The sequence below is a fragment of the Topomyia yanbarensis genome, chromosome 1 (assembly GCF_030247195.1).
Source record: "Topomyia yanbarensis strain Yona2022 chromosome 1, ASM3024719v1, whole genome shotgun sequence".
NCBI classification, from domain to species: Eukaryota; Metazoa; Arthropoda; class Insecta; order Diptera; family Culicidae; genus Topomyia; species Topomyia yanbarensis.
Window position 1 is genome coordinate 197,946,643 of NC_080670.1, and position 12,205 is coordinate 197,958,847.

The window sequence follows — 12,205 nt, forward strand, 5'->3', positions numbered from 1 at the left end:
ATACCCAGCCAGTTCGACTGGACCCTGGGTGGTGTATTTCCGGCCCAACACGAAATCGCCCAATATTCTAGAAATCTCACGGGAGCTGACTGCCAACTACCCGTCCGTGGCTCAGATAACACGTGTTCGAGCTAATAAGATACGCGTTATAGTAAATGACCTCGACCAGGCAAACCAGATTGCTCGCAGCGAGCGTTTTACGAAGCAATTCAAAGTGTATGTGCCTTGTAGAGTTGTGGAGATCGATGGGGTCGTCGCCGAACCGGGTCTAAAGTGCGAAGACCTGTTGAAGTACGGGGTTGGCTGCTTTAAGGACCCTTCACTTCAAAAGGTGAAAATTCTGGAAGGCAAGCAATTGTATTCCGCAAAAACTGAAGATGATAAGACAACTTATTCTCCGTCAGACTCGATTCGGGTGACTTTCTCCGGATCTGCTCTTCCCAACTATGTCCTCCTGGATAGGGTTCGCCTACCTGTTCGCCTATTTGTACCGCGGGTAATGAACTGCAGCAATTGCAAGCAACTGGGCCACACAGCCACTTATTGTGGCAATAAAAAACGGTGCGGCAAATGCGAGGGAGAGCATGAGGATGACGCTTGCGGTGGAGAAACTGAGAAGTGTATTTACTGCGGGGGCCCTCCGCATGCTCTTAAGTCATGCCCGGCGTACAAGCAGCGCGGGGATAAAATTAAGCGCTCCCTTAAGGATCGCTCGAGGCACTCTTATGCAGAAATGCTAAAGAATGCTTCGCCATCTGTCCCTTCCGAAAATTCCTTTGCTCTTTTGGCTGGCGTTGAGCAAGAATCTGACGACCCACAAGAGGGAACATCATTGGTTAACCCAGGGGAATCCAGGAAGAGGAGAAATCTAGCCTCCCCTACATTGCCTCGTAAGGGTGCCAAGGTGTCGTCCACTCAGAGTGCGCCAACCGCAATCAATAAATCCAACGGAAGTGATGCACAAAAGCCGAAGCAATTTGCTCCAGGACTTGGAAATATTAATTCTAACAAGGAGTACCCACCACTTCCAGGGACACCAAAAACCCCAAGTGTCCCCTTTTTTCAAACAGATACTCAGTCCAGTAGCGGACTAATGAAATTTTCTGACATAGTGGACTTAATTTTCACAGCTTTCAATGTTACTGATCCTCTTAAAAGCCTTCTGATACGTTTTCTCCCTATAGTGCAAACATTTTTGAAGCAGTTGACTACTAAATGGCCCCTCCTTGCAGCGATCGTATCCTTCGATGGCTAAGTCATCGAACGAGGTCACCGATTCGATCACTGTTCTACAGTGGAACAGCAGAAGTATCCTCCCGAAAATCGATTCCTTTAAATTTTTACTAAATAGTTTAAAATGTGATGCTTTCGCATTATGTGAAACTTGGTTAACTTCCGATATAAATCTCAACTTCCACGACTTTAATATAATTCGTCTGGATCGAGAAAACCCCTATGGAGGAGTACTTTTGGGGATCAAAAAGTGCTATTCTTTCAACCGAATTAACCTCCCTTCGACACCAGGCATTGAAATTGTCGCTTGTCAAGTTTTAATCAAAGGTAAAGACCTTTGCATTGCTTCCATCTACATTCCTCCTAGAGCCTCGATAGGGCACCGAACGCTTTGTAATATCACGGAATCCTTACCGGCACCGCGGCTAGTTCTGGGAGACTAACTCGCACGGTACGGTATGGGGCTGTCTTCATGATGATAATAGATCAACATTAATCCAAGATCTTTGCGATAATTTCAACATGACCATCTTAAACACGGGAGAAATGACGCGGATTCCTACACCACCAGCACGCGCAAGCGCGTTGGATTTATCTCTATGCTCGACTTCGCTACAGTTAGATTGCATTTGGAAGGTGATCCCTGATCCCCACGGTAGCGACCATTTGCCTATCGTGATTTCAATTGCTAACGGTTCAAGACCATCGGAAACAATCAATGTGTCATATGACCTCACACGGAACATTGATTGGAAGAGTTACGCGACCGCGATATCCGTTAAAATCGAATCCACTCAAGAACTTCCTCCGGAGGAAGAGTACAGGTTTTTGGCTGGCTTGATTCTCGACAGTGCGAATCAAGCTCAGACTAAACCAGTACCCAGCGCGAATACCCATGGACGGTCTCCCACCCTGTGGTGGGATAAAGAGTGCTCAGAGCTGTACGCGGAAAAGTCCACTGCATATAAGGCCTTCCGGGAAGACGGGTTACCCGCTAGCTATCTACAGTACGCGTCGTTAGAAAGGCGAATGAAGAGTCTAATGAAAGCCAAAAAACGTAGTTATTGGCGCCGGTTCGTCGACGGGTTAACGAGAGAAACAGCGATGAGCACTCTTTGGGGTACGGCTCGACGTATGCATAACCGTAATAGTACCAACGAGAACGTGGAATATTCAAACCGTTGGATATTTGCTTTCGCCAAGAAGATCTGTCCGGACTCTGTCCCGGTACAGAAAACGTGCCGCGCCGCGTCTCCTCACGATACCGCGAACGAAACACCGTTTTCGATGGTGGAGTTCTCACTTGCTCTCTTATCATGCAACAATAACGCCCCAGGGTTAGACAGAATCAAATTCAACTTGCTGAAGAATCTACCTGACACTGCAAAAAGGCGCTTGTTGAATTTATTTAACAAGTTTCTTGAGGGTAACATTGTCCCTCATGACTGGAGGCAAGTGAAGGTCATCGCCATCCAAAAACCAGGAAAACCAGCCTCCGACCACAACTCATATCGGCCGATTGCAATGCTGTCCTGTATTTGGAAGTTGTTCGAGAAAATGATCTTGTTTCGCCTCGACAATTGGGTTGAAGCAAATGGCTTACTGTCAGATACACAATTTGGCTTCCGCAAAGGCAAAGGGACGAACGATTGCCTTGCGTTGCTTTCTACAGAAATCCAAATGGCCTATGCTAACAAAGAGCAGATGGCATCAGTCTTCTTGGATATTAAGGGGGTTTTTGACTCAGTTTCTATCAACATTCTGTCAGAGAAGCTGCACCAGCATGGTCTTTCGCCAATTTTAAATAACTTTTTGCTAAACCTGTTGTCTGAAAAGCACATGCACTTTTCGCATGGCGATTTAACAACATCGCGATTTAGCTACATGGGTCTTCCCCAGGGCTCATGTCTAAGTCCCCTGCTCTACAATTTCTACGTGAATGACATTGACGATTGTCTTGCCAATTCATGCACGCTAAGGCAACTTGCAGACGACGGGGTGGTCTCTGTTACAGGGCCCAAAGCTGCCGACTTGCAAGGACCATTACAAAATACCTTGGACAATTTGTCTGCTTGGGCTCTTCAGCTGGGTATTGAGTTCTCCACGGAGAAAACTGAGTTGGTTGTTTTTTCTAGGAAGCGTGAGCCAGCGCAACTCCAGCTTCTATTAATGGGTGCAACGATCAACCAGGTTTTCACATTTAAATATCTCGGGGTCTGGTTCGACTCTAAAGGTACCTGGGGATGTCACATTAGGTATCTGAAACAGAAATGCCAACAAAGGATCAATTTTCTCCGAACAATAACTGGAACATGGTGGGGTGCTCACCCAGGAGACCTGATCAGGTTGTACCAAACAACGATATTGTCGGTGATGGAGTACGGGTGTTTCTGTTTCCGCTCCGCTGCGAACATACACTTCATCAAACTGGAGAGAATCCAGTATCGTTGCTTGCGCATTGCCTTGGGTTGCATGCACTCGACCCATACGATGAGTCTCGAAGTGCTGGCGGGCGTTCTTCCGCTAAAAAATCGATTTTGGGAACTCTCATATCGATTGCTCATCCGATGCGACATTCTGAACCCGTTGGTGATTGAAAACTTCGAGAGGCTCGTCGAGCTTAATTCTCAAACCCGATTTATGGCCTTGTACTTCGACTACATGGCACAGAGCAATAATCCTTCTTCATATACTCCCAGCCGTGTTCGTTTCCTAGATACTTCTGATTCTACTGTATTCTTCGACACATCCATGAAGGAAGAGATTCGTGGAATCCCGGACCATATACGCCCGCAAGTGATCCCCAATATATTTTATAATAAATTCCGAGAAGTCGACTGTGACAAAATGTTCTACACTGACGGATCAAATCTCGATGGGTCCACTGGCTTCGGTATCTTCAACAATACTATCACCGCTTCATTCAAGCTCAATGATCCCGCTTCAGTTTACGTCGCAGAGTTAGCTGCAATTCAGTACACCCTTGGGATCATCGACACTCTGCCCACAGATCACTACTTCATCATTTCGGACAGCCTCAGCTCCATCGAGGCTCTTCGTGCGATGAAGCCCAAAAAGCAATTCCCATATTTCCTGGGGAAGATACGGGAGTCCTTGTGTACGTTATCTGAAAAATCTTATCAAATTACCTTTGTTTGGGTCCCCTCTCATTGCTCTATCCCGGGCAATGAAAAGGCCGACTCATTAGCAAAGGTGGGCGCATTAAATGGTGACATATACGAAAGACCAATCTGCTTCAACGAATTTTTTAGTATTTGTCGTCAGAGGACACTCAACAGTTGGCAAACCTCGTGGAGCAATGGTGAACTTGGACGATGGCTACATTCCATTATCCCAAAGGTATCAACGAAGCCTTGGTTCAGGGGGATGGATGTGGGTCGGGATTTTATTCGTGTAATGTCCCGACTTATGTCCAACCACTACACCTTGGATGCGCATCTGCGGCGTATTGGGCTTGCGGAGAGTAGTCTGTGCGCTTGTGACGAGGGCTATCACGACATCGAGCACGTTGTCTGGGTATGCGCCGGGTACTTGGACGCCAGGTCTCAGTTAAAGGATTCCCTTCGGGCCCGAGGTAGACCACCCAATGTCCCAGTCCGAGATATACTGGCAAATCGTGATTTCCCCTATATGTCCCTTATTTATACTTTCATAAAAACGACAAATATCCCAATTTAGCCCCTCTCTTTTTATTTCTCGTTTTAGAAGCTTTCTCTTGCCTTGTGGGACCGATCAGCTCCAGACTGCAACTATGTAACCGCCGTCGCACTTACCACTACGGAAACTGAAGCGAGAGCGACTCAAGGTCCGATGACTTTTGAAGGATTCCCCGCGGGTCCGAAGAATACCATCCGCCAATCCGACCTACTAGACTGAGGCGGTAATCTTTCGCTGATCTCCCGTTTGAGCGAAAGTTGCAAGTTTTGCTCTTCTCTCCCGGTCACCATCTACGCTTTCTCTCCCCTGTCCTTGATACAACTGCTTCTACAGCCCCCCTCTGAATATCTTGACCAAGCATAAGTCTCCGCTAAAAAAGTTCAAATTTGTATTCTGTATTCCTAGTTTTAAGATAGTTGTAATTTTACCTCTTTGTTAAAACTATTGTCCCCCATCTTGTAAATAGAATTGTATCCCTAGTCTTAAAACACCTGCGAATTTTCTCATAAATATTTGTTCCCCCTTTTGTGTACCAAACTATATTGTTAGTTTTAAGATAACTGTAAATATTTCCTAAAAATTATTACTATTGAATTCCTTGTTTTAAAAATTTTTCATAAAAAAAATCTTTCGCCCCCTCTCTTGTATATAGAATCTTATTTCTAGTCTTAAGGTAGCTGTAAAATTTTTCTTTTTTAAAAAAATATTTCAACATTGTAACCTCCTAGTTTTAAAATATACAAAATGTAAAAACAAAAGAATTTGGCACCGCCAAGCTAACGCATTTGTGCCTATCAAATAAACGAAATGAATAAAAAAAAAATTAATATTTATTTCCTCTAGGTATTTAATTTTTTTATTTCTCTCTATTACTCTTTTGAAAAACCCCAAACCCTATGCGCGGGGCTAAAAATCGAACCCAGGAAAGCTGCGTACAAGGTAATTGATTTACCAACTACGTTATGCGCGTCCCCTGGTATTTCACTTTTTTACCTTTACTAACAACATTTCTTTTTCAATTTTTTTATTTTTTTCTTCTGGATTGATCCGTTTTCTATTTCTTCTTCCTTCTTTCTACTAAATTCTTCTTCACTCTCTTGTAATCGTTCCTTTTTAATGTTATTTTTCTCTTATATTTTTGTCTATTTTCGTTTTCCATTCTCGTACTTTTTCTTTTATTTGTCTTTCCAATTTTATTTTAGCGTTTCCTCCGATCGTGCTTTCTCGTTATTTTTTCATATTTTATCGATTCGCAATTTATATTTACCGTCTTATTATATCGCTTTTTTCTTTCTCATTTTGCTGATTTCTTTTTTATTTTTACTTTTCTTTATTATCTTTTTTCTTCATTTACCATTTTCTTTGTTTCCTTTCTCACTATAGCTTCGTCCTAGAAAGCTAGTTCCTTTAATGCATTTTTTCTTTTCCTTTTCCACAAGCCCTATTCCATGCTTCGTTTTGGTTTATGATTTCTTATTTCTATTTTGTTTTGACCTTTTTTTTCTTTCAACTATTTTCATTTTTCTTTACACATCTCTAGTTAATTGTTTTTTCTTCTTTTTTACATTATTGTTTTATGCCTTATCCTTTTCTTGTCTTGTTTTTAATTCAATAATTTGCTGTTGCCCATTTTCTTCCTTTTGTCTGCCAATGACATTTCTTTTTGACTTTCACTGGTTCCTTTTTGCTTGTTATTTTTTGTTCCTATATTCTATTTACATTTTCCTTTTTAAATTTTTTCAAATGTGTCTTTTTTTTCTTGTCCACTTTTTTTATCTCAGTAATCTTTTGACCAGTTTTTGCTCTTTGATTTTATTTTTTTCGTATTTCTTTTTTATATTGAAAACCATTTAATTTTCTTTTTAAAGTTTGCGATTGTCGTTTCTTATTTCCTTTATAAGAGCATTTTTATTTATTTTTTCTCTTACTTTTTTAACTTTTCCATTGTTATTCTTACGTTTTTATATCTGGTTTTCCTCTTTCCTTTATTTCTATTTTCTTATTACTCGTTCGCTATTTCCTTTTGCGTTCATTTTTCGTGTACATTTTTCATTTTCTTTGTCTCTTTCTTTTGGTTTGCCTTTCATTCTTTATTATTTATTCTGCTACCCTTTCTTCTTTTTTCCCTGTTTACTCCTGCCATTTTTCCTCGTTTTCTTTATCACTATTTTCTACCCTTTTCGGTTTTTTTTCTTTCGACTAATTTCATTCTTCTTTTTACTATCCTTTTCAATTTTCGTTTTTTTTCCGCTGCTGTTTTATGTCTTTCTAATTGCTTTATTATTTATGCCTTTTCTGTTTCATTTTCCTTTATATTTTTTTATTTTTATGTTTCCTTTCTCACTTCTTGATTTTTTGTTTCTTTTGCTTTCACCCCTAAACTAGTGCCATTATCTTTTGTATTCCTTTAGGGATTTACTCCTTCTTACCTTTACGTTCCATTATTACATGACATTTTTTTCCGTTGCCATATTGTGTTTAGTTTTCAGTTTTTTCAGCAATTTTTTTAGTTTTCTTTGAACCATTATGATATTTCTGTTTTGTTTTTCCATTGTTTTATTTTTCTTCTTTGTCATATATTTTTTCTGGGTTTACTTTTTTCTGTTTTTCGCTTTGCTATTTCCTCTTTTAACTTGCAGTTTGTCTACTTAGCCTATTCTTCTTTTATATTTTTGCATTTAATATTTTTTCTTCTCTTTTCCTTCGTAGTCTTGTTTTCAAACTTCCTTCTTCTATTTTCTTGCTTTTGCTAAGTGTCTTTTTTCTTTTTTCAATTCCATGTTAACTTTCATTATCATTTTTCTATTTCACTCATTAATCTCTTTTTAGCTGTACTCATTTTTCTTCTTTATATTTTTTCTGTTTAATTTTGCAGTATTTCAAACCGTTTGTTTCATTTTCGTTTTTTTTATTTTATATATCCCTCTCATTTTATTTCCATCTGCTTCGCTTCATTCTTTTACTTTCCATTTTATTTTTTCTTTTGTGGTTTTTTTTTCGTGTTTTTTGCTGTTACCTACCCATCCTCTGTTTGTTATTTTTTTCCTTTTTATTTAGATCTTGTATGTTGTTCCTTTCGCTAAGAAAACTTTTGATTTTTCTTGCCTTTTCCTTTTGAGATTGCTCGTCTTTTTGCCTTCGCTAAAATTTTTTTCACTGTTTCTTTCTGCATTTTCGTTATTATTATTTTCCTGTGCTTGTCTTGAATGTCATTTGCGAATTTTTTTTTGTTTACACTTCCTACTGTGAATTGTCTTCTCTTCTTTCAGTTTCTTGTTCCTTTATTCATTTTCTTTTTTATTAATTTTTCTTTAATCATGTTACTTTTGTTCTTCCTTATATTTTACTCATTATCTCTTTTTCTGCATTTTTTTCTTCTTTTTCTTTTGCTTACTTCAAAAAGAGAAAAAAAAGTTTTATCTTATTTTTAGTTTTTGGTTTTTTAGCCCTTTGCTTGAATTTTTTTCGTTGCTTTCATTTTCGCTCTTCTATTTTTTCAAACTTTTTTTAGTTTTTAAGCTTATTATATTTTATGCCCCTTTTCTTGTGCACTGACTTCTTTCTACTATTTTTTTGTTCTTTTCATACTTTTTATCTTCGTTTTAACACTCATATTTTTCTAGTTTATTATGTTTTACTCCATTTTTCCTTCTTTTTCGTGTTTTTTCTTATTTTCTCCTTTTGTAAATTGGGTTTAACCTTTCCTTTTCTGCTCATCAGGCTGCCACCATAACCGTCAGCCACTGTAACCATCATATAGACCGTTGGTCCAAAAGTCTGCACACGATATCTGCATAAAACAATTGCTAACTGTACTGAAGATTTACATTTTCATTGAGCCTTATGGATGGGACAACCATGTTTTGGTATTTTTTTCAATATTTTCCGATCAAACCTGGTAATCTTATTTGTGCATTGTGATTCAGTGGCGATACAGAATACAATCCAACAGATAACTAATTTTCGACAAAAATCCATATGGGACTCTTATGCTTATATGGGCAGTGTAATCGTCTCTCATTTTCCATTTTATTTCTTTTATTTTTTTTCCTTTTTCAATTATTCTATTGTAGTTTTATCGTTTGCTTTTCCTATTATTCTGTTTATTTTTTGTTCCTTCTCTTGTCATTTTCTTCCCTTTTCTTTTGGTTTATTTTCCTTTTTTCATGTTTCTGTTGTCTTCTTGCTATCTAACATTTTTCCTTATTTCTTTCATTTTCTTTGTAGTTTATCTACTTCTTTTGACATTATACTTTATTTTAGCATCTATATTCCTTTCTTTTTCCAGTTTCCTTTTTCTATTACCTGTTTTATTCCTCTTTTCGACTTTGCTTTATTTTATGGGCTCATTTCTTTTTTGCAACTTCGGATTCATTTTTCTCACTTTCTTTACGAACTTTTTAATCATTCAAGTTTGTTTTTATTTTTCATTTATATTTTCCTTCATGGATACTTTTTCCCTTACCTACTTCATTCGTTCCCTTCACGTTGTTCATTTTCTTGTTTTTTTTTTTTCGTTTCCCTTTTCTTTCCTTCTACCATTTTCTTTTTTCTATTTGTTTTTTTTAATTTTTTTTTTCTTTGCATATTTCCTATTTACTTTTCCTTATCCCTTTCTCTTTTTTTTACTTGTTACTTTTAACGTTTACTTAGAACGCCAGAACTTAGCCAGAAGTGGAGCCTTACTCGAACGATACTTGGCAGTACTCTCTACGCTTACTGGCAGAGAAAAGAATTCCTGGACTGGATGGCGAAGCTCCGCCGAAATTGTAGTTTTTCTTTTTTCATCTGCTTTTTTATCCTTTGTAACCTTTGTACTTTTTGATTCCTCCGCTCCTTTTTGTCTTTCTCTTCTAAAGGAAGGCTGAAATCACTTCAAAAATTCACTTTTTAACCGAGGCCTGGGGAGCCACCCAATCAAAAAGCAACTGGATATCAGATTGAACAATCAAAAGCAGAATCGTTCAAGGGGGGTAAACAACTACATTCTAGCCTGCTGCGATTATTTCTCCAGTGGTTGTTGACATTTCTCAGTTGATCCAACTAACGAATCGAGTTCGTTAGTTTGGTTGAGCTGGACACAGAACCCCGGTGGCCTGGGTTTGTAGTATCGAACAGCGATACCTGCTACAATTTTGTACCGAGTGCTTTGTATCTAAGCCCGAAAACGAACGAGTTTCAGTGACCATACCAGAGGCCAGATTGGCCACGTCATTATTTTTCCACCGGGACAACGCTGAGCTAACTGATTCAAGTACAATTTACACGGTAGGTCAGTCTTCATTAATAGGATACCCAAATCACATTCACATGTCCTGTACCTTAGCACTAAGCCATGCCGTTGACGGTTCATGCAAACGGTGCCTCTTTCGCAACCACACCGTATGTAGGCTTCTGTCAGTGCCAGGAGAAAGGCAACCACAACAACACAAATTGGAAAGCATAAGCACTTACCATCCTCGTCCGAGAGCAGGCTTGCATCCTGACGCGACGATGAGGTTACACCCATCTCTCCCGGTCACCAATCTCTGTGTTCCGTTCCGGGAGTGGTTTTTCTCCAACTGGGAACCGATGATACCGGATCGACCGACCAGGCGTCTCGAATTGTTTGTTCGTTGTCCGTTGTCCTCAGCAGCAGCCCGTTAAGCCGCCCGGTACCTTTTCGAGTGTACAGTTTTGATTGCACGGCACTTCACTCACTCACTCACTGGGCACTACCACTGCTGTCATCAGCACGCACCGATTGCGTTGCTAAAATCACCCATCCGGAAATGGTAAGTAGTGTGTCGCCTGACTGGATTTACTATCGGGGGGGGGGGGGGGATGTTCTCCTGTAGGATTTCAATTACTGCACCGTTTCCGCTTAGCCTGAAACGAGATAAATGAAACAATGCGAATCAGTTGAAGCACATTTCCAGGTTGAAGTTTTGATTATGTCCTTTACTCGAAACAAAATAATTTTTGCTTCCGCTTTCAAATTTAGAGCCTCATTCTAAAAATTTATTACTCTTCCAATTTTGTTTATTTTGAAGCACTCGGCACGAACAATCAGCAAACGGAGCAAATTTCCAATCAACAGCCAGCGTGTCGTGTTGAATTGTGGTGAAGCCAATTTCGTGAGCGTCTTTCGCCCCAAAATCCAATAATAGACGAGCGAAATTAGCGTCAAATTACCGCACCAGGGACCAAAATTAGATTTTCCCAAATTCGTTACTCGCACATCTTCGCGCGCTTCTTTTGGACTTGAAACGAAAGCGAAGGATCCATCATCCGCCTGCCTGGCCCGTCGTTCCAACTTTTCTTTCTCATCCAGTGGGAATGGGAATATTTACTTTATTTTCACGGTCGAATTCCGACCCTCTCTCTTTCTCTCGGGAGCTGGTACCCCTATATCATTTTGCCAGCGTATCGCCTTTGGAATTCGCGACCGGGCGAGAGAAGAAAGCTCGGTTTATTATTAATATTGCCGAGCTGGTATATCAGCCATCGCCTGCCTGCCTGGTCCAGAATGGAAAAAAGAGAAGGAAACAAGGAAAACAAAATTGATTCCAGATTGGATGACAGCGAAGCTGGTTCGGAAATAATATTTTTTGAGACGTGATAAAGTTCTCCTTCTTTTATACAATGAAAGATTTTTTTCTTAAATTTTCAAAGATTCGATTTGTTCACGTTGAACATTCGAAACTTTCTCTCCGATCAATAAATTGCAGTCATTTTTCATCAATCGAAACAAAAGCGAACCGATTACCGATATCTTCTTTGCTGTAAACATTTTGTTTGGGATAGTCCAAAAATTGAGGTTAACGTTAGACGGACACACGAACAAGAACACATCGTTTGTATCACCATCAGGTCCTTGTGGAAATTTTAACATAATTGACATGTGGTAATCTGACTTTCATAGTTACATCGCGTTGTTTGAGCATGTCTATTTATTGCGCAAAATTCAGTTAATTATTATTTCCTATAACAACTCGCATACCTGTACATCCAAACCAAAGTTCTGCTACAGTATCTCTAAAGAATAAAATGAAATATTCAAGGTTCCCATTAGGGTAAACGTAGTTCTCTCAGCCGCCGTAAATATTATACATATTTCACCATTATTCACCGCCTCCTTATAGCAAGCAACCTCTCAACCAAAGAAGATGCCAACCTTTTTTTTCTTGCGGACAAGATAAATGTTCATTATTTCCACTTGTCAAGCTTGTGAAGCCGCCCTTTTATTTTTCTCATGATGTACCTTATCATGTGCGTGTGTGCGTCCATCCTCCTTATGATGCCGCATTAGTGG

General features: G+C 39.5%; 1 protein-coding gene across 2 annotated transcripts in view; it reads right to left on the reverse strand.

Moving 5' to 3' along the window:
* Positions 1-12,205, reverse strand: part of LOC131687088 (serine/threonine-protein kinase 32A) — a 279,046-nt gene that overhangs the window by 245,618 nt on the left and 21,223 nt on the right. For both annotated transcript variants that reach the window (XM_058971135.1, XM_058971130.1), the window contains exon 2: positions 10,366-10,779. In XM_058971135.1, the coding sequence (XP_058827118.1) occupies positions 10,366-10,420 (55 nt within the window). In that variant the 5' untranslated portion in view covers positions 10,421-10,779. The remainder of the gene's footprint in view (positions 1-10,365; positions 10,780-12,205) is intronic.